Source organism: Tamandua tetradactyla, chromosome 9 (assembly GCF_023851605.1).
Source record: "Tamandua tetradactyla isolate mTamTet1 chromosome 9, mTamTet1.pri, whole genome shotgun sequence".
Classification (NCBI taxonomy): Eukaryota; Metazoa; Chordata; class Mammalia; order Pilosa; family Myrmecophagidae; genus Tamandua; species Tamandua tetradactyla.
Window position 1 is genome coordinate 10,721,396 of NC_135335.1, and position 23,684 is coordinate 10,745,079.

Genomic DNA, 23,684 nt, shown 5'->3' on the forward strand with positions numbered 1-23,684 from the left:
ATTGTGCTGCAAGGGATTCCAAGAATAAACTCCCCAAACCACCCACCCAGCTCTTCTGAAGAACAGGGGTATTTACAGGCGCTCTTCATTTCCACAAGCATTAGAGAATGGGTAGCCTTGAGCAGACACACCTAGCTGAATCCTGAGGAGCTCTGGTCTCCACTAACACCAGGGTGAGTCCACTGCTGCACAGAGGGTCAGCCCAAGATGGCAATGTGCTCCAGAGTTCAGATACTCACGCGTCCATTAATCTTCCTCCAGATTGCGGCTGTCATGCAGAGCAGTAAGGCGGGCTAAGTCCCGCTCTGAGCTGGTCACTCCAGTTTGCTTGGCAGGGGGGACGGGGAGGAGGGAGATTATGATTCTCTATTTTCAAGCCCCGCCTCAAACCAGGGAGGGAAGCAGCTGGGTTCACGTTGCAGGAGAGCTCCAATCTCTGGGCACTAAAGAGCCAACCAGCTGCATGAGGAGAAATCTGGGGAACTTGCAAATCCAACAAGCTGAGAAAAGGAGGGGAAAACCCGCCCAGGGCAGAAGTGGGTTGGTCCTCTGCCTGGAGCTCTGAATGGTACTCTGACCAGAACTAGAACCTAACAGGAGATGGGCAGATTTATGGTTTCTGGGAGAAGGAGGGGAAATAGAACCTAACAGGAGATGGGCAGATTTATGGTTTCTGGGAGAAGGAGGGGAAATAGTAAAAGCCAGACAAGCATGGAAAGAAAACTTTCTCCCTGGCAGGAGAGGGGACAGTCCAGCTGTCTGCAGAGCAGTGTCCGTACGTAGTCAGAGGTGAAACAGTTTCCTGTTAAGCCCCTTCTCGGTCAGATAGTCCACAACCTCGGGTCAATTTCCACACGCTCTGCCTGGTGTGCCGTGAGCCCTGTTGGAGCAGGGGCATTTCCACTACCCTGCAATCAAGGTCTGCCGCTCAGAGTACTTGTGCCACCAACTACCAATGACAGGAGGAAGGGGAATTTCATTGGCTGTGTTGCACAATCCAGTCCGTGACCAAGGGCAAAGCAGAAGCCAGGGACGATGGCTCCTCCCACAAGAACTCCTCCTTTTCCAGAGCAGAGCCCAAGGCTGCCACACAGAGGTGCTGTTTAGCGACAGAAATGTATGCCAGGGGTGGCAGGAGCCATGGCCACCAGGTACTTCCTCTTTCTCACCAACTCCTCCCCTCAGCCTTCACACCGGCTGCCTCTGAAAAGCAGGCAAATCCTCCAGTGACAGCAGCAGCCCGTGATTCACTCTCCAAAAGGGAAGGGAAAGTGGTGCTGGCCCCCCAGACCTGAAGAGGCCCACAGCCAGACCTTTTCCAAAGCTACAGCCAGAGACCATGACTAGGCCCAAAACTTTGGTCTACTCTCTGCCTCCCACCTACAAATAGAAACCTGCTCCCTTACCCTACAACACGGGGGAGAGGGGATGCATGGACAGTCAGCAGGAGCCCAGCACATATTTATGAAACTGATTTCTAGACTAGACCTACATGTTTTGTTTTTATTCCTGCAACTGCATTATGAGTTGGCTACCTACTTTTCCCTGCCTGTAGTTCCACCCTCACTCCCTATCCCTCCAAGAGCCTCACTCTAGGCTCTAGCCACCTGTCTTCAAATGTCGAATGCTCTCTCAGACCTCCAGACCTTTGATTCACCCCTCCATCATCTGAAACACTGTCCTTCCATCATTCACTCCCAGCCTTCTTCCAAGTTAGCTTCAGCGCACCCATCACTTTCCCCAAGAAGCTGTCCATGGCTCATGCCTGTGACTTCATAGGGTCCCTGACAGTTCACTCCAGACATTTTGGAGGTCCTATCTTCTTGCACTGGGTCTTCACTGAATGACCTATCTTCTTCGCAACTCTTTGGTGGCTGTTTTGTTCATCATTACGCAGGACTGGGAGTGGCCTAAGGGACATTTCCAAGACTTAAAAGTCATCTCTGTGTCCTCAGTACCTGTCAGTTATCAGGCTTTCAAAAACTGTTTTCCTAATACAAAATCATTGAGTCAGGTCTCCCTGCTTTTCTCTGAGTGGACCCCTTTTCCAAAAGCTCTTAGTCCTAGTTGGCTCCAAGCCACCCTTCAACCCTGGCCTGGGTTAGAATGCTGGTGTCCAGAGCTTTAAATTCATTCCCTAGGGCCTTCTGGTATCTCTCTGGGCACAGTTTCTGCCAAGATTTCATAACTCCTATCTGGTGTTGGAGCTGGGGTCTGCTGCCCTTTCACCTGTCCTTTCCTAGCTTTCCTTCTGCCTTGAGGTCTGGCAGGTAGCCTCCATTCAGGTCTTCTAAGCAAAAGGACTGCCCCTGAAGTAAGAGCAGCTGAGGTACAGTACAAAGGATTCCAAGAGAGATCTATTCTAGCCCCAACTTGGCCCTAACAAGTTACATAACCTTCAGCAAGTCATTCACCTTCTTGGGACCTTCATTCCCCAACTTGTAAAATGAGGGGTTGGAAATGAGCTCTGTTTGGGTATGGGAGTGAGGGCTCTCAGTGGCCTTCTGGACCTGTCCCTAAGACAACTGAAGGAAGTGGCGAATGTGTGCATGTCCAAAAGACTACTCCTGGCCTTAGCTTCTACTGGGTCAACCCACCCTAAGTATACCTCACCTAGCATGGCCTGGACACTTGGCTCCCACACAGGAAAACCTTTTCTGCCTAGGGCTGGAAAAATTAAAGGTAACCTAGGTGACAGCTCCAGAGCAAAGGTACTAAACAGCAGCTCAACTTAGAAACATTATAGCCCTGAACTCCAAAGGATCTTCTCCTCCCTAAACTTCATTTCCCGGCAATTTACAAGTTCCTCACCCCTCCCAGCCTCTCACAAACCAGGAACATGGCCACAAGGTGCAGGGAAAGGCACCATGACAGGGTATTTCCAGCAGGCCCCAGGGATTCTGAGTTTGTGGCACACCCAGCGCCTGGCACCTGCTCCCACCCACATCACGATGGTCACAGAAGCAGGTCTCCTGCGTACTCCTGGGTGGGGAGCTGCCCGCCTGCCTCCCATAGGGTAGGTCACCCATGAGAAGAAACTGCTTTGGCAAAGCTGGGCAAGTAGCAGTTTCAGTCTTCCTGTGGGGGGGGGGGGCAGGGAGGGGGGGAGGAGAGGAAGGTACAGATAGACCAGTCTAACAGGTCCTTATTTCCACCACCCTACAGAGCTGGTGCCTTCTTTGTTGGTTCAGCAGCAGGAGATTTGCAAGTCAAGTGGAGCTTTCATACCCAAGAACCACAGAGTTCTCAATTCAGGAACCATCAGATCAGGCAGTCAAGAAGAAAGGAGATCACTGCCCTCCCCACTACATAGGACATGCCTCCCAGGGGTGTAAATCTCCCCTGGCAATGTAGGACAGAAATCCTGGGATGAGCCGGAACCCGGCATCACCTGGCTCAGAAAGCCTTACTTGTCCAAATGGGGAAAGCGAGAAATGAGACAAAATAAAGTTTCAGTAGTTGAGAGATTTGAAACAGAGTCAAGAGGTTATTATTATGCATTATATAGACATTTCTTTTTAATTTATGGTGTATTGGAGTGGCTGGAGGGAAGGAAGCAACTGAAACTGTTGAGTCGTGTCCAGTAGCCTTGATTCTTGAAGATGATTGTATACCAATATAGCTTTTACAATGTGACTGTGTGATTATGAAAACCTTGTGTCTGACGCTCCTTTTATCCAGGGTATGGACACATAAGTAACAAAATAAGGATAAAAAATAAATAAATGATAGGGGGGCATAAAGGGTTAAAAGTTAGGTAGACTGAAATACTGGTGGTCAATGAGAGGGAGGGATAAGGGGTATTAGATGTATAAGTCTTTTCTTTTTTTTTATTTATTTTTCTGGAGTGTTGCAAATATTGCAAAAATGATCATGGTGATGAATACACAACTATGTGATGATAGTGTGAGTCACTGATTTTAAACCATGTATGGATTACATGTGTGTGAAGATTTTTCCAATAAAAATATTTTTTTAAAAAAGGAGAAAATGGTGCTCTTTCCCATTTTCGCCCTACCCACGATGGTCCTGGAAAACATGATCCTGACCTCACAGCTCTTGGTTAACTCAGAGAAGCAACTGATGTCCCCTGAGATGCTCAAGGAAAAATCTGGATCCTTGCTATCCCCAGGCAATGAGGTAGTGTAAAATCAGTTCTTCCTGTGCCATGTTCCTGAGCTTTTCTCCCCCTATAAATAACTCCAGACTTCTGACACAGACCACATGATCTCCAGCTCTGGACAAAATTCCCAACACTCAGTGTACTTCTGTTCGCCCAGTGTCAAACAGAGGGAAGGAGGAGGCCAATTTAACTAGCAGCAGCAATGCTGGCCAGAGATGCTTAGTCTAAGTGGCAGAAACAGAACTCAGGAAAGCAGGAGGGCTTGGCTTTCTGGCTCTAGTACCTACTTTGGGAAGCCAGTCAGGGTTTCCTCAGCAGCTAATTCTCCCCCTGTGGTTTCCTCTTTCTTATGAGTTCTTAACACAATGCAGTAATAGCGTAAACCCCCCTCATTCTCTCACTCTGAATAAGTTGGTCTTTTTAGTCATTATTGCACCTAATTAAGACTTGTGACTTACATGGCCAAATAACTGGATAGATATAAATGACTGATCTACAAATCAATACGGAAAAACATCCCAAAATGGCTGTTAACAGTAGAGAAAAATACCCATATTACAATTTTTATTTTTATTTCACAAATAATTGAGAGATGACCACATATAAAGTAGGCTCTGGGGGAGGAAGATAAAACAGAGTTCAGCCTTCAAAGGAGCTGATAGTCCAGGAGGAGATAAGCACAAATCACACAATCCAGCGCTGCATCAAATCCATTAGTGTGTCTACTTCCCCCCTCCAACTTACTGGAAGTCTACGGCATTTGTTATGTTTCAGAGGAACCAAAGGCAAAGAGAGAGCTGAGGACCATGAGTTCTGTCAGGACCTATCAGGACCTATTTTCTCTGGGGCTTCAATTAACAGGGATGTTCTCGTCTCCCTTCCCCACCCCCCCCTAACTGAGTCCACCATGGTGGGGAATAGCACAGGTAGAACAAAAGGAAACCAGAGTTCAGGAAGCCAACTGTAGGAGACTCACTGAAGAATAAACCATTTAGCCTTCCTCATCTCTCAATCTCATCTGGGAAATATGGACAGGTCCCATATACAAGCAAAGATGAAACAGAAAAACTAAAAAGTCAATGTCAAAACTGTTACTCAGGACTCCTGATCATTTAAATGAAGTCAGAAAAAGCCTAGCAACAGGAACAGAAGAGGGCTATCTTAAGAAAGATTTGGAAGGGATTATGAAGAACCCCTAACTCAGTGCAGGCTATTACAGGAAGGCATATTTATATATTTTCCTTTTTATTTACCAATTGTTAGTTGTAAAGCCTCGTCTCCTTCCTTTCCTATTCAATCAGTGCCACAACTCAGTTCACACTGATACTAGTTTTTAAATTGTACCCTCGCCCATCGGGCTATCAGCAGTTTCAGAGCTCTCCAGAAATATGGTAGGAAAAGAATATTCTTTCCTGAAAGAGACTGGAAATAAATAGAATTTTCTAAACAGAGAAGATTCTATGCCAGTTAATTCAAATTCTGGGGATAAAGACTAAGACCCAAGACATCTCCTGAGAGAAAGACCCAGTTCTGAAGCTAGTTTCTCTTCAGTCGTAAAAATGGGAAAAGTCGATTGAGAGGCTTGGTCCAAATCATCTCAAAAGGAAATTGCTTCCGGAATTTTTTTTTAAAAAGTAGGTAAGGGGGAATGGGCATTGGTTTGTTTAAAACGTTTCCTGTACAAATAAGCATATGAAAAAGATACTCAACATCATTGGCCCTATTAGGGAAATGTAAATCAAAACCATAGTGAGATACCATTTCACACCTATGGCTACTATTAAAAAAACAGAAACTAAAACACAGAAACCAAGGAGTGTTGGAAAGGATATGGAAAACTATGAATACTTGTTCATTGGTGATGGGAATGTAAAACAGTGCAGCTGCTATGGAAAACAGTTTGGTGGTTCCTCAGAAAGTATAGAACAATCACATGACTCAGCAATTTCTTGGTATATACCCAAAGAACTCAAAGCAAGAACTCAAACAGATATTTGCACACTGATGGTCACAGTGGCATTATTCACAATTGCCAAAACATGGAAGCAACCCAGTGTCCATGAACAGACAAATGGAAAACAAAATGTTGTATGTACATACAATGGAATATTATTCAATGGTAAAAAGGAATGAAATTCTGTTACATGTGACATGGATGAACCTTGAAAACATCATGATTGAGTGAAATATGCCAGACAGGAAAAGACTAATACTGTATGATATCACTGACAGGAAATAATTAAAATAAGCAAATTCATAGAGCCAGAAACTAGGATTCAGATTACCAGAGGCTGGGGTGGGGGTAAGGATTGAGGAGTTACTGCTTAATTGGTAGAGTTTGTTTGGCATAATGGAAAAGTTTTGGTTTTGGATGGTGGTGATGGTAGCACAAATTGTGAATACAATTAATTCCACTGAATTATGTATTAGAATCTGGTTAAAAGAGGGAAATTTTAGGTTGTAAATATATTACTAGATAAAATTTTTAAGAATCATAGGGCTGCATAACACAGTAAACCCTAAGTAAACTATGGACTGTAGTTAATAGCATAATTATAGTAACATTGTCTCATCAATTGTGACAAAGGTACAACTCTAACGCAAAACTGTAATAATAGGGAAAACTGTGAGGTGGGGATTATATAGGAATTCTATTTTCTGCATGACTATTCTGTATACGTACAACTTCTCTCATTTCAAAAGTGTTCTTAAAAAGCTTTTTCTGTACAGTCGATATTGGATTTGCTACATGAGATTTCTGGAATGGCTTACTATGAAGAATTTTATAACGTAAGCATTCTGAATGTGAAACTGGGAATTCAGTACCTAAACACACTGACAAAAATCCTCATGCCACAATCATAATGAAGGTTTAGCATCAGTGTTTGAAACTGTGTCATTATGGGATTGGTTTTAACAGTCTAGATTTGGCAACTTGCCCTATCGGCTGTTTCACAAGCAGTTTCTGTGGTTTCAAGAAAGGCAGAGTGTTTGCTTTTAAACATTATCTTAAATATATATTTCAGAACAGGATTCAAACCATTCTAAGACGGACGGAATGATAACCAAACTAAATAAAGAATCTGGTGCTATTAAACAAAAAGGGTGTACAACGGAGCTGCAGGGTAGGAAAGGACATTATTAGCTTCCTGAACCAAGATGACATTTTAGAAGTCAGCCTAGTGCTTCTTACTACCAAGTGAGAAAACCGGGACACTGAAAAGGCACTAAAGACATGACATTAATAAAGGGAAACCCACACACACATCTTCACCTCTCCAAAACAAGCTTACCTGGCCCAAATGTATTTATTAGAAGAAAAACAAAAACAATAGTTACACATCAACACAAAGGACTGTCGTCTAATCAATTAGCAGCTACACTTCTCTGCCAAACTGATGACAGTAATTAAGGTAGAGATTTTCCTCCCTGGGAATACACATAGAGAAGGACAGAGCCTCTGTGGACCGAACCCATTATGACAGCCTTTTTATTAGCAGGGAAAATGCTGCCATGCACTCTCCATGGAAGCTGTGGCCTGCTCATTGCATGTGGGCTACATTTTCCAGGGCAGCCCCTCTGCTGAGAAGTAAATGTGTGTGTTGGAGATGGGTGTGAGGAGGACAAGACCACTCATACGAAAGCCTATGTGCCTCTGAATAATTTAGGTGGACTTTGGTTTTTCCATCTCTTAACAAAAAGAAAGAAGTTCTAAAGTAATTTAGAAATGGCATACAACCATTATCCTGGAGAAGTGAATCAGCTCTGAACACAAACACAAACAAACATACAGTCAAATAATCCCTCTTCCTCTGCTGGAGCAGCAAGAGGGCCACAAGGGCTTGAATGAAGGGCAGCAGCTCACCCCTTTATCCTCACTCAGGCTGGCATCTTGAAGTAGACTCAAAATTTGACACCTTCACTAATAAAACACAAAACCTCAGCTAATAGAATTTTTTTTTAAATACTGTCGTCAAGTTTAGAAAAGCAAGTAAATCAAACCATAAACTCAAGTTCAAATTCTGTAGAGGGGCCACAGCAACCAATCTCAGTAAGAAAAAACTGCAGGTGTCTAGGAGGAAATAGCTATGGGGACAGGCTTCCGAAGAGAGAGGTGAACCAAAAGAAAGACTGAACAAATACGCAGTGGGATAAAGGGACATAGCAGGATGGCCAGAGTTCAGCAACCAGTGTTGAACTGGCATGTCGCAAGGGCACACCCAAGCCTGGCAGAAGCCTGGCACTACCAGCTGCAGTGCTCAGTGCTCTTGGCAATGAAGGCTAAAAGCAAGAAGTATGTCTGTGTCTCTGAGTGTGTAAGTGGCACATAAGAGGGCTGTAAAGAGAAAACGTCAGTTTGTTCACAGGTTTCACAGGGGTAAAATGCAGAGTTAAGAACTATGCACAAAAGGTTTCTTTGCTTGACCTGGGGGTGGGGATGGGGATGCTTACCAAAAACAGTTCTAGAATCCCAGCATTTCATAGATGCCAGAGGACAGTCAAACATAGGAATCCAGACTGTCTTACGCTGTGCAATGCTTACTTGTTGGATGCTAATTTTAGGTCTCAGGGCTCTGGTTTTTCTAGAGGCATTCTTGAAATTCCCGAAGATGGGAACAGGTAAGGAGAATCAGAAGCCAGGATTAAATAATAAAATTTAAAGTGTTTCCCAAAGCTCTTGTATGGAGCACTGAATACCAGGGAAATAAGACCAGAGAGCTGGGTCTACCTGTATCTGCACAATCTCTACCGCTTTTACAATAGGCTATAGAGGACAGAAAGAACATCAGAGGGCAGAGGAAACCCATGCCCAACTCTAAATTCAACCTGTGAGACATTTACTGTCCCACCAGCTGGGGGCTAATCCACAAGGGGCTCTCTATCTTCTACTGCCTGGATACAACTTAAGCCAGGGGTTCCAGGCTCTCCACAGCCAAGAAAGCCTAGTTCTGACACTGAACACGCTCTGGAGACCACCTGGATTTGTAACATTAAACAAAGTACTCAAATTTCTGGGCCTGTTACCTCATCTATAGAGTGGGGAAAATAATAAGATCTATTATTGTGAAAATTAAGCATATTAATGACTATAAAGCCCCTAAAACAAATGCCTGGGACACAGTAAACCCTCAAGAACTGTTTCTATGTTTAAATTGTATCTATAGCTAAAGATATATAGCCTCAGAGGCAAACCATGCAAAGCAAGTGAGAATGAGTGGGGGCATCTCCTAACCTTTAAGTATTCAGTCTTCCCAGGACCAGAAAGTTTCCCAATGAATGGAGGGAAGGCACTGCTACTGAGTAGTTGTCTTAAAGCTAACAGAGCAAACAAATTTCTTTTAAAAGCAAAAGTCTTTATTTTCAATTCATACCAGTGGCCGAAGAGAGAAAATAGCACAAGTTCAATTCTGGGACTAAAATGAAAGCCACATGTGAATCTGAAAGGAAATATGCTTTGCTTAAAAAAAAAAAAAAAGGCAGAGGTTTATGGGAAATGGAACTAGAATCTATATGCAGAATCAAGCTGTTATTAGGTAAGCACTTGAAAGTGTTTTTTGTGTTGTTTTTTAAATCATCCCAATGAGAAGTAAATCTGAACAAATGACATGAGTTTAAAAAGATATGCTTAAAGCTGGTCCAGGTGATTATTGAGAGGAAGCCAATGCCTACCATTTGTGGTACTATGGGAAGCTTTTAAAAACCAGAGATGTTGGGTGCATGGGTGGTTCAGTGGTAGAATGCTCACCTACCATGTGGGACACAAAAAGTTAATGAGGTGCTACAGAAATTGGAGGATGAGGAGACGCAAAAAGACAAGGTCAAGAATTAGACAGTAGTTTAGAAAGTGAATCTACCACAATTTTACCTGCCTCTTACAGATATATCAAGCAGAGACAATTTCAGATGCTGCTTCCGACATACACAATTAATTATCTGCCCATCTCTTATGCAAGATAACTTGTAGCCATATAAATGTGGAATTTGGCAGGCACGCTTTAGTAAGAAACGGGCTAAAAAGAATAAAATGTAGGTTCAGCAGCCACCCAGTGAGCAGACTATCTGCTGGGTCTTCTGGCCTTAATGCTTTCAGCTGTTGTAGGCACCAAGGTTCTTCAAGGATAAGAGGCTAAGCACACTTTGCAGTTTTCAAATTTGGAATTGACCAATAGCCAAGATACAAGCTTTAAAAAAAACACCTACTGTCATAACGAAATCCAAGTAAGCCAAATGATCTTTTTAATGGAATACTAAAAAAAAAGGTAAATGCTAACATATTAGAAGGAGGAAACATGCCAACTTTGGTCAAAGTCCCTTGGGTCATTGAGAACCATTCTCCTCAGCTAGAAGGACTGCAAACCAAGGCGGCAAGTACCTTCCTGGTGCCCAGCCAAGGCTAAATAGGGTCTAGGAATAGAAAACAAAGGCTCATTAGCAGGTCATAACAAGTTCCAACCAATGAAGGATAGAGATGATCAACCCTATATTTGTCCACAAGGACAGTTCTCACATTTCTGTCTGGAAACCCTCTACTCTCTTAAATACTGAGGACTTCAAATAGCTTTCAGTTACATGGGTTATAGCTATTGATATTTACTGTATTAGAAATGAAAACTGAGAAAATGTTAAACGACCTATATAATTTATATTACTAAACCCATTACAAGTCAACATGACACTCTTTTAAAAATAAAATTACTATATTTTCCAGATTATCAACTTAATGCATACAGTCATAGTGAAATCCAAGTAAGCTAACCTTTAAAATGGAATTAAAGCATAAGGCCATGAGAAAATTTCAGACCACATGACTAAGAACAATCTATAAAATAACTAACCAATATTCTATAAAATTGTCAAGGTCATGAAAAACATGGACAGACTAAGAAACAGTCACAGACTGGAGGAAACCATGGCGACATGACAACTAAATGCAATGTGCGACACTGGACTGGATACCGGAAGAGAAAAAGCACATCAGTGGAAAAATTGATGAAATCTAAGTTCTATACTTTGTTTAATAGTATTATACTAAGATTAATTCTTAGTTTTGATACACATTCATGGCTATGTAAGGTTTTAGCATAAGGGGAAGCTGGTTGAAAAATGTACAGAAACTCTTTTGACTATTTACGCAACTCCGCTGCAATTTAAAAACTCAAAATTAAAAAATAAAAAATAACTGTAAAACAAAAAAAAAACAACAACTCACAAGGTTCAATGCTATGTATTAGGAGAATACAAGCTAACTTTGGTTCTGACTTTGTCCTGGGTCACTGAGAACCAGCTTCCTCAGATAGAAGGACTTCAAACAAGTGTCTTCCTGACAGCAAGTCCCTTCCTGAGGCATACCAGGACGAAACAGGCTGGGAATTGCAATACAAAAGTTTCTTATGATGTTATCAAGAAATCTATCAACCAGAGCCAAGAAGATCAACTCAAGTTCTGTCTACAGTAGTTTTTCTTAGACTTTTTAGTTTCAGGAACACTTAGGACTCAGAAATAACTGAGTCCCTCAAAAGCTTTTGTTCATATAGATTATTTTCTATCAATATTTATTATATTATAAATTAAATGGGAAAACATTTAGATATATAGTGTTCTTTAAAGAAAAAAACACTAAAAAACCAATTATAGGTGGGCAACGGTGACTCAGTGGCAGAGTTCTCGCCTGCCATGCCAGAGACCTGGGTTTGATTCCAGTGCCTGCCCATGTAAAAAAATAAACAAAAATACAACAAGAATTACATGTAAACATAAATAACCTATTTTTAGTAAAAAAAAAACTATTATTTTCCAAACCACAACTTCATACATACCAAAGGAAGTCTTCTTGACAAATCAGCAAAACACAACACCAGACAAAAAAACTAAAAAACAAGAACAAACTAAATTTTTTAAAAGAATGAAAAAGGAAAACAGGAGAAAGAATAAAGTAAAAAGGAATAATGAGAAAAAAGAAAAAAAAATTAAAGAATAAAGAAAAAAGAAACCACAGATTAAAAACAACAAACTAACAAAAACAAATACCCATAAGATCAATGCTCTATGTATTAGAAGGGAATATGCTATCTTTGGCCCAAGTCCTTCAGGTGACAGAACAAGCCACCTGAATCAGAGGAAACCAAAGCATCAAGTGTCTCCCTGAGGCCCACACAGGGATTATATAGGGGCTAGAACTGTAAAACAAAGGCTCCTTATGAAGTCACAGCAAGTAAACAACCAATCAAGAAAGGGGATGAGGGCGGGCCACAGTGGCTCAGCAGGCAAGGACGCTTGCCTGCCATGCCAGAGGACCCGGGTTCAATTCCCGGTGCCTGCTCATGTAAAAAAAAAAAGAAAGGGGATGAGCAACCCAAGTTTCATCTCTAACAGCATTCTCCTCACTTTCTGGTAAGGAGAACCCGTGACATTCTTAAAAATTTTTGTGGATCCCAAAGATCTTTTATGTGGGTTATACTTATTGGTAGTTACCACATTAGTCAAAGTGATCATAAAAAAAAAAAGTATTCATTAATTCAAAATAATAAACCTATTACATGTTTAGACAACCTATTTTTTATGAAAAAAATTTTCACCAAAACGAACAGAAATCTCATGACAAGAACTGCAGTCTTTCACATTCTTGCATGTCTATGTTAGACAGCTAACTTCTCACATCTGCTTCTGCATTCAATGTGTTTTAATATTTTGTTTTGTTTTCAAGTATATGAAGAAAATCCCACTTCACACAGACCTGTAGTTGGAAAATGGAGTTTAATAGCTTTACAAACGCTGAGAAGTTTCTTCTTTGATACTAAACCAAAACTCAACAAGTGGTAGTTTATAAAGATTAGTTGCCATGTGGAATCTGGAATTTTTTCCAAAGAACTTTTTCTTACTTTTATATCAAAATCCATTGATCATCTTGTACTATGAATGGCTCTTTTACCCACAGGTAATTAGGAAAACATTCTTTCACTGAATTATCCAGAATTTCCATATAGTGACATACCATAAAATATTTTAAAAAATCACATTCATTAATTTCACCACCAATCTCATCAGAAAAGTTGTTATATATTCAGAAGGTATTAAGCTCACTGTGACAAATACAAGTTTTCCAGAATTCTAATTTTTGAAAACTTAAATTTTATCACCGGCAACAGTGATAGGCACACTTTGTTCATTTCCAAGAAAATGTCGGCTAAATACTCAACTCTGACTATGCATCATTTGTCTGCCAGTCATTCTTTCATTGAAAAACTGATGTTCCATGCAACTGGTTGAGCCCAATCACACAAGTGCTTTTCCTTAGGGCAACTTCATACTCCGGTATGTAGGAGCAATGCTTAGTGGATAATCTTGCATTTCATCACTCTAATAAGGAGATATTTATTAGATAGATAAAATTTAACAAAATTACAAGATAACTAATAAAATGTTTAGAGCTTCATCCTGGACAGTCTTGAGTGAAATTGGCTCTTGTGTTTTCGATTGCAAGTGTGTGGAAGGAAAGAAGACTGCAACTACACCTGCTTGGGATTTGGTGCCACTGCCTTGATCTGTGCTTTGGTGTCATCCATCTTCTCTGCCATTGTTCTGGCACCAATGGTGCAAACATTAACAAGGTTGCTCCAGGATAAACCATGAGATTCAAAAAAGTTTTCAACTCTTTGAATATTTATCACTACTTGCATGTGTTGCCAAAGCATTCCCATAAAAGAAAATATCCTTCAAAGAGTAGTTGGTGCTGATGCAGCAAGTCCAGCCACAACTGTAGAGCTGCTCGTTTGAAAGGCAAAAGTAATATTCCGTAAGCAAGATATTAACTCAGTCTTCAAGTGAGCAGCTAAATCTTTAATTCCACAGGTCACAGTGACACTGGAAATGCCACTGCCTGACTTTTTACTAACTATTCATCCAGTGGGCATTTAACAATGTCAGTTTTTCAGGACTTTATTGGTCTCTCAGGTACTGTGTGAGCTTCTCCAGCAAAGGAGGATGATAACTTATCCCGTAAGAGGCTTCAGTGGCTTTTTCTTTAAAAACAAAAACTACATTTTTAAAATTATGAAATATATATACAAAAAAGCAAAAAAATTCAAAGTACATTGTAATAAGTAGTTATACAACAGATTTCAGAGTTTGGTATGGGTAACAGTTCTATCATTTCAGGTTTTTCCTTCTAGCTGCTCCAAGACATTTAGCGACTTTTTTTATTTCTAGACTGAAAACCTAGAGAAATTTTTGGCTTTTAAAGAGGTCACAGTGTATACACTTAAAATGTTCAATTGACTGGTCTCAAAATGATACCACAACTTCACAGTAGTATACAAAATGCTATGCTGCCTTAAGACATGGTAAGGTATTATCAACATCTACAAAGCTGAGAGGAAGATAGCTTCGTTATTTTCATTTATTTTATTTTTTCCATTTCTTACAAGTTTCAGTATCTTTAACCATAAAGTTTGCAGTTGTGCGGTGAGAAAGTAAGCCTTTTTTTAAAGCCAGCAATCCACCCTTAAATATAAGAGAAATAATATAAATTTTCATTTATTTTAGAATATAGAATTAAATGCTAAAATAAGCTGTAATAAAAATTTAAAATTTAGACGTTTTCCCAAAAGTTTTTATAAGTAAGTTACAAGCTGTACCTCTTGTTGGGTTTCCTGGAAGGCACCAAGAAAATGCTGGGATTTCAAAATAACGGTTCAATGGGCAATAATGAGGTTACAGAGATTACAGCAGGTATAACTAAAGACGACTACTAACAGCGCAGTATATGTATTGAAAACAAACTGAGTTCATCGCTGAAAATTTCCATATTAATAACTTAAAAATTCTAGAAAACAAGAAGACATACACATTTCAACAGGTGGAAAAGCGATATCATCACAAACCCCACTGTATACTTATTATAGATTGAGAGTGAAAAAGGCAAATAATGTGTTAGTGTTATGGTGAAAATAATTTTGACCTTGTATACCACCTGAAAGGAGCTTTAGGAAACCCCAGGGTCCCCAGACCAAACTGTGAAAACCAAATTTGATACTGTACTGTCCAAAATTAACAAGCACCTGCCCGGATCTCTCCCAAGACAGGGCCTGGACTTAGCGCATTCCTGACAGGTCAGAGGAAGCAGCCCAGAACTAGCTTAGACTCTGTCACCAGGGAAATTGGGATGCTGTCCCTAACAACTGTCAGGTTGCCAAACCTAGCTATACTGAGGGAGATGGCTCCAGAGACATAAAAAGAGAATGTTTCTAAAGCAGCACATCCTCAATTTTACAGAAATCAGGAGAATGGGAGAAAGAAAACACTTGGTTCTGGGACTCTATACATGGAGGAAATTTCAGTCTACCAAAATTCCTCTTGTGAGCTGTGCCACAAAAGGGGCATGGAAAAGGTAAGAGAGTGGAACAAGATGGAAAACTGAGATGGACAGGAACATGGTCGGTGATAATGAAGGGAGCTCAAACAAGACAAGCAACAACAACAAAAAGAAAGTGAAACAACCAGGGAGTGGTTAAAAGGAAGAGGAAAATATGGTAAAAGCCACACTGCCCCACGCACTGGACACTTTTACCTTTCTCCCTGATCACCGTTTCAATGTGAAAAAACTGAGCAACTGAATTGCTATTCTGAAAGGGCATTCAAGCTCTGGAAGTGGCAAGAGATAAACACAACAAGGAGTCAGAAGAGACCAAAATCTCTGCCTAAGATTCAGAGTTCACAAATTCACAGCAACAGCTGAGAAATGACGGCCTTCCTCCAAGCCAACAGAGGTTAACAAGAACCTACTTGAAGGGCCCTCTGCAAGTGAAAAAGGAACCTAAAATCATTTTGCTGCTAAATTCCCAAGCAGTCTTTAGGAGAAACAGGGAGCCTTCTCCTGTTGCCAAAGGGTAAATAATGTACTTGAAGAAAGAATTATGATGAAAGAAATGGGTTTTTCGGGAGATGGGATTTTAAGGAGAATTCCTGCATTGTCTTATAGAGAAAAGCCTCGGGTTCCTCTAACACCCAGACACAACACTAGAAATCCACTGGCTCTAGTGACTTTGGATGGCCTTCTTGTCATTGACAAGGCTGCACATCCATCACCATCAACATTCAGGACCTAGAACATGGCCAGGCAGCGGGTGGTATGGCTTGCTTCTTTAATCAACAAAACTTCCTAATATCGATGTCTTGTAAACAAATGATTTTTTTTTTAAATATCCTCAAGCTGTATCCTCTTCAACAGTATTCTATTTTCTTTCAGGTAGCTGACTGGTAAACAAACAGAGAAACAAAACAAAAGACACAAATAAAACAAAACGAGAAAGCCTAGAAAAAACACCAATGGGCCCCCAATGGCTGGAAGAGGTCAGGGAGAACAACATTCTTTCAACCGATTACAGAGAAATTATGACCTGTATCCCTTTCTACTGACCTGGAGCTGTGCTGGTACTGTGAGAAAATTCACTAAGTTGCTCAACTGGAACAATGATGATGACATCACTACACTGTACTTACTAACCGCCAGGCACTTTTCTAAGTGCTTTATCTTTATTCACTCTGTAAATCCTCACAGCAGCTACCCCTACAAGACACCTACTATCATTACTCCCATTTCACAGATGAGCAATATGCACAGATTAGATAAACCCATGGTCAGAGTAGAGGCAGAGCCGGCATTCCAATACAGGAATTCAGCTGCCAAACTTGTTCTTAACCCCAACGCCATATTGGAAATCAAAAAGTGCTGGGATCTCTTCTCGAGTCTGCTATAAGCTGAGTTCAATAAGAACGCTAGGCTAGACCGAGTTAGCCTAAGAGGCCCCACTTCCTCTTGCTGAAGAATCAGTAATTCAAACTCTTGTGGGCAAAAAGACAAAAGCAACAAGCCACAAGAGCCTCCAAGCAACTACATGCAAAGACAGCCCAGTGATGGCCACCTGCGGCGGGGTTGGGGTGGGGGTGGGGGGTGGGGGGGGGTGGGGGAGTGGGGAAGTGGGGGAGTGGCAGGAGAAGGGAAGGTCAGCAGACTTTTGGGTCTAAAGAGGGTGGAGACACCCTGCACATGGGATGTCAGCAACCAAAACCCTTAGAGGAAGGATGCTCAGAAGCAATGAGTAGGTCATTGTGGGGGCAAGAGGAACAGCCTGCCCCCAAGGACAAGGGAACAGTCTGCAGGTAACTTCACCCACTAATCACCGAACTTTTAACTTTTCTGATTACTGGGGAGACGGGAAAAAATTCGGCTACACTAGCAAGCACTGACGGTCACATGAGCTTCAGAATCCTGCTATGTCCCACCTCTGAGAAATAGTCTCACTAGGTCTATTCAAGGAAGTGACAAGGTGGCGATCACCCTCATCTCCCCTACAGGTACCTCAATCAAACTGTTCCACCACCGAAGCACCTGCTGAGCAGCAGAAGACCAAAATCAATTGTTTTTTTTTCTCTCAGCAGATCTGGAAGACTGTCCCATACCAAGCCTGGCGTCACTTTGAATTTAGCAGCCAGTTCACAGCCGCTAGGACTGAGAAGCCCCGATTCCCTTCCAGATCCACACATGGGAAGCCGACTGAAGACCCAGTCCCTTCCTCCCCGGCCAGGCTGAGCGCCTTTTGTCAAGCTAGGACTTGGGAAAGGGGCCTAAGAAAAGGCAGCTTATTTTAGAGCTTCAAGTGCAAATCAGACAAAACTGCCTTGAGGTTCAGTACCGGATACAGAGAAAGATAACTTGGTTGGAGAGGCCAGGTTCAGAGACCCATTCAGTACCGGGGTGGGGTTGGGGGGCAGGGGGTTCACAAACATCTTTCAAACTCACGCCTCAATGAGCACAGCCCCAGAGGAGGCAGACCTTTGTGCTGCCAACTTCCCAAAGAGCACAGAAAATAGGTCTTGGCTGCTCAAAACCAGCTGGACTGGTTCTGCAGAAAAGCCCCTGGCCTGCTCCGCCTTCCTTATGTTAAAAGAAAAAGGCCAAAAGGGTGGCTTGGAGCCAGTCACTGAACACACCCCTTCACTCTCTCACCCGGGTGTCCCTCAGGACTCATGTAACCACTAACATGAATGTCCATTTCATCCTTTCTCCTATCACAACTTGTGATTTATAAGGCTAAAATGAACTACTTGATGCACAAGAGAAAGAGGACTTATTTTTGGCCCCTTCTGCCATTTTCTACTGTGAATATAACAAATAATCAAAGTAGGGGGAAATGAGTGACAACCCGAAGACAGACATCTGTTGAGAGAATTCCCACAGGAACCAAGAAACGTGAAACACTCTAGACAGACATTCAGAAAGATATTTAGCCTATTTATACCCCCAAAGGAGGAGCTGCTATTGTAGGCAAGAGGAGGAGCTAGGAGTTCAGACTCCTAAAGCTCCCTCTTTTGTTGCTCAGATGTGGCCTCTCTCGCTAAGCCAACTCAGTAGGTGAACTCACTGCCCTTCCCCTTTGTGGGACATGACTCCCAGGTGTGTAAATCCCCCTGGTAACGTGGGAAAGGACTCATGGGGATAAACTGGGACCCAACATCATGGGATTGAGAAAGCCTTCTTGACCAAAACAGGGAGAGAGAAATGAGACAAAATAAAGTCTCAGTGACTGAGAGATTTCAAACAGAGTTGAGAGGATATTCTTTTGTTTTTCAAATTTCATTTATTAAACATAACATACAAACACCAACATTCTTACCATATGATCATTCCATTCTTGATATATAATCAATAACTCACAATATCATCACAGTTGTATATTCATCATGATTTCTTAGAACATTTGCATCAATTCAGAAAGACAACAGAAAAAAAATTCATACATACCATGCCCCTTACCCTCCCTTTCATTATCACTAGCATTTCAATCTACTAAATTTATTTTAACATCTGTTCCCCCCTATTATTTATTTATTTATTTTTAATCTGTATGTTTTACTCGTCTGTTGATAAGGTAGATAAAAGGTGCATCCAACACAAGGTTTTCACAATCACATAGTCATACTGCGCAAGCTATATCATTACACAATCATCTTCAAGAAACATGGCTACTGGAACACAATTCTCCATGTTCAGGCAGTTACCTCCAGCCTCTCCACACCTTAACTAAAAAGGTGATATCTATAATATGTAAGAATAACCACCAGGACAATCTCTCGACTCTGTTTGGAATCTCTCAGCCATTGACACTTTATTTTGTCTCATTTCGCTCTTCCCTCTTTTGGTGAAGGTTTTCTTAATCCCTTGATGCTGAGTCCCAGCTCATTCTAGGATTTCTGTCCCCACGTTGCCAGGAAGGTCCACACCCCTGGGAGTCATGTCCCACTGTGGGGGGAGGGGGGCAGTGAGTTCGCTTGTCATGTTAGCTCAGAGAAAGAGGCCACATCTGAGCAACAAAAGAGGTTCTCTTAGGGGTGACTCTTAGGTCTAATTTTAAGTAGGCTTAGCCTATCCTTTGCGGGGTTAAGTTTCATACATACAAACCCCCAAATTGGGGGCTCAGCCTATTGCTTTGGTTGTCCCCACTGCTTGTGAGAATATCAAGAATTCTCCACTTGGGGAAGCTGAATTTTCCCCCTTTCTCACCATTCCCCCAAGAGGACTTTGCAAGCACTTTTTTATTCACTCTTCAAGTCACTCTGGGATTTATCAGGGCATCACTCTGGACAAACCTACAAAATCTCATGTACTATTCAAGGTCTGGAGGCTATTCTTAAGCATTATAAAGATATCCCTTTTCAGTTTATAGTGTATTGGAGTGGCTGGAGGGAAATACCTGAAATTGTTAGTGTTCCAGTAGCCTTGATTCTTGAAGATTGTATAACAATAAGCTTTTACAATGTGACTGTGTGATTGTGAAAACTTTGTAGCTGAAGCTTCCTTTATCCCGGGGATGGACAGATAAGTAAAAAAATAATGGGGGGGGGGGTGTAAGGGGTAAAAAAAAAAATGGGGTAGATTAAAAAACTAGTGAACAATGAGAAGGAGGGGTAAGAAGCATGATATGTATGAGTTTTTTCTTTTTATTTCTTTTTCTGGAGTGATATAAATATTCTAAAAATGTTCATGGTGAACGCACAACTATGTGATGATACTGTGAGCCACTGATTGTATACTTTGGATGAACTGTATATATGTGACAATACCTCAACAAAAATATTAAAGAAAAAAAAAAGACTCCTTGGGTTCCACCTCCTGAGACATAACTGGAAACCAAGAGGCCAGATTTTACCCTTGGTGTTATTTCAGAATCAGAAGTACTACTTCAAAGTCTAAAAGATGAGCAATGACATCCAATGGCCCAAAGTAAAGCAGCTATGGCGCAAAAGCGACATTCTGCTCCACAAGTCAGAACTTTCAGAGTTAACGTGGACATAGACTTCACCTCTTCCTGTACCTGCAGAAGGAAATGGGTGATTTCCTCCCCTATGAGGTTTATTAAGGTTTGCTCTTCCCTTTGCTGAGACCAAAGGGGAAAAAGGCATAGGTAACACTTCAGTGACTCATTCATGTTTGATGAAACCTAAGAGAAAACCTTGCAAACTCAAGTTTCAAATGCAAAATGTACAAATCCTGGAATCACCCATCAAGAGAAGGAAATTCAGACACCTTTCTAGTTAGTCATTTTGCTGAACTTCTGCTGAAGGAGGAAGGACAAGGTTTAAGCTCCACCCACCTTTTCCATATCCCTCCCAATTTGTGCTCAGATGGGAAAGCAGCAAACCTTGGCTGCACCACCACAGTTAAAACAGAAGTGAAGCCTTTCCACATCTCCTCTCAAAACAGAAGCCTGGGAGACAATGTCTACAGCTTAACCAAGGGGCTTGTCCTGGTTACTGCAGAAAAGCCTCCTCAAGCAGTCTCAGGGAAGAAAGAATGATGGACCAACCACCTTGTCCTTTCTATCTGCTGAGGTTACTGCATTCCAGTCCATTAATGGGCTTCAAAGTGCTGCTGGGGAGAGTCCATTTAGCAGAGCCACTACCATGGGGCCAAAGGTGGCACCTAGCCCCCACCCTGCTGGTCGATAATGGGCCACAAAGCCGGAGGCACAGCAGCACTCTAGGCATAAAATATTCATTCAAGTCAACATAATACATATGTAGGAACGTCATGGAAGCTCCTGGGAGAAGAGAAATGCCAGCCAGGAGACTAAGTGCTCAATGGGAAAGAGTTCAGGAAGGTGTGAGTTAGTCCTGGTCAAATGCTCACTGAGAACTGGGCTGTTCTGTCCAAAGGGGAAAACAGTTTAGTCTGAAGAGTTTCTGACTCCCAAAGAGATTTAGCCATGCAAACCTCTTGGGCAAACAAACTCTTTATATTTTCCTACTGCACAAGTATCAACCCTGCTTAGGATATTTACACCGAAAAAAAAAAATTTCCAGCCCAATCTTTGGTCACAATCTGAAAGATTCAGTTATCCCTGTGAAACCTTTATTTTAACCTGAACTAGGCCAAGTTTTGACGACTGCCTTGTATACACCTATTTAGAGGCTTCCCAAAGTCCACAGATCGGAGAAAAATTATTACGATTTACTCGGTGTTTCTTTCAGTTACTTTAACCAGGTCCAGAGGTTATAAAATGGCAACTCTATGAAGTCCAGAGACCCCCTAGAGCCCATGCTCTAACACCTCATTCCTGATCTCTATGGCTAAGCAGAAAGTGAGAATACGTGGCTGACATTCACCCACATCCCTGATCAGAAGGCAGGCCAGAGTCAAAGGGCACTCAACAGCCAGCACTCAGAGCCCGGCACCAAACAACTCACAGAACCTCACACAGTGGGTAGTGAAGTGATACTAATGAAGGCAATACACCTAGAAGATATCAAAAGCAAATTATGCAGTACACCATTTGGCCAGAATCAACTCTAAATCTTGAGATGGACCCACCACCACCTCCCTTGTTACTGGGGTCCAAGGGATATGTGTTTGGAGCAGCTCCGATATTCTTTCCAGGAGCCTATAAGTTAGATTTGCTCTTTCCCCCAAGACTTCCAAACTCCTCTCCCCAGAACTGAGAGAATAAACAATGCCACTTACTTCCTACAAGAGTGACAACAATCCCCTCCCTGGTTCACTGCAACAGAAGCAGGGTGGGTAGTAGCAAGCTCCCGGTTTCTCTTAGGAGCCCTCTCTCACGGTTTGAGGCCCAAAGGAGGGGGTGTGAAGCCATGCAGCCCCTCTCCCAGGTATTATATAAAGCTTTAGCCAGCAGTAAGCAAAAGTTGGACTGCTCTCCATGCTTGCCTGTTATTGCTGCTGCTGGCTGGAAGACAAACAGTCATCTTGCTGATTGCTTTCACCACTGCCAAGCCTCCCGTCCAACAGAGCCATTTGGAAAAGAAGTGAACAGAAAGCTCAGCTCACAGACTAAGAATCCCCCAAACCACCAGCCTTGGGTCACAAATCTCTTCTGCAAAAGACAGAACAAGTCGATGGCTGTGAAAAAGTACATCTGATAATAGGTGTGTCAAAAATCATCTAAAGACAGGGCTTCACTTTCATCTCATACTTAGAAGCAGAGTCAGACAGCAAACAGGCAATCTTCCCACAGCACAAGGCTTATTTTCATGCTTCAACATTTTCAGTGTGTGTGTGTGTGTGTTTAATTCAGATGTGATCAAAGAGCTGAGAAAAAGCTTCTTATCAGACACATTTTTTAAAGGAAGAGAAATTGGAGTTTCATCGAAGATAACCAGTGGAGTATGTTTACCTGTTTCTGAAGAAACCAGCTTAGGTAATTTAAATCTAAATAAAGTGATAGAGGACCTTTGGGGAGAAGGTATCAGTTCTTGCTTTTCATTTTGTAACATTAAGGCGAAGGATGGGAAGCCATCTGACTGCAATGACTGAGCTCCCATGACTTGACTTAAGCTAGAATCACCACAGGACCATAAGGAGGGTTCTCGCTCTCACCTGGTGGCGTGATCTTTCTACTATTCTACATGAGGTCAATGCTCCTGGCAACCTTGGCCTTGTGGTTTTTTTCTTTCTTTCTTATTTTAAAGAATCCAGGCACTTGCCTATAATAGATGCATCCAAAGTTTCCCAAAGTCCATGCTTTTACTGAGATGAGACATATTTTGAGTCAGTTGTGTAATCAGCTACCTTGAGTTCTATAGTAGGAACTATAAAGTGGCTCGCTCAGTAGCCTAAGTCCAGAAAGGTGAGTAATTATTCATTCAAAACAGGATGACAACGTATGCAGCCACAGCTTCAGACAAAGTTATTGAAGATCAGCTTGTATTCCAAAACGGCTCACCGATGAGTGCTATCATGAACTCAGTGGATGTGCACTCAGTCCCTAAGTGCTCAGCAGTTGGCAAGGAAGGTAGGAAAAGAAGAAATCAATGCACACATGGCAAGAAAAAGACCAAACCGATGATACACTTCCAATTGGTAAACAATACAAAGAAACCACGAGGCATCTTTTCCCACCCCCCCCCCCGCCCCCCACACGCAGCCTCACAGAGAGCAGGTCCTCCACCGCCACTCCTCACAGACCTGAGGGTGCCAGTCACTCACTTGGCTTCATCTTACCAACTCATAATCAACAGTCAGAAAGCTGTCTGGTTAAGCAGGGCC

The 23,684-nt window shown here is 42.0% G+C and overlaps 1 protein-coding gene across 4 annotated transcripts in view; it reads right to left on the minus strand.

The window, feature by feature from the left end:
• Positions 1–23,684, minus strand: part of MARK2 (microtubule affinity regulating kinase 2) — a 62,563-nt gene that overhangs the window by 36,655 nt on the left and 2,224 nt on the right. Inside the window, exons 1-2 of one of the 4 annotated variants that reach the window (XM_077115894.1) lie at positions 645–3,032; positions 240–590 (exon numbers count right to left, since the gene is read on the minus strand). The exons of 1 other annotated variant lie outside the window; for it this stretch is intronic. In XM_077115894.1, coding sequence (XP_076972009.1) covers positions 240–275 — 36 coding nt within the window. In that variant the 5' untranslated portion in view covers positions 276–590; positions 645–3,032. Of the gene's footprint in view, positions 1–239; positions 612–644; positions 3,033–11,940; positions 17,028–23,684 lie in introns of those variants that run through there. 2 more of the 4 variants (XM_077115898.1, XM_077115895.1) reach the window with 2 other exon arrangements.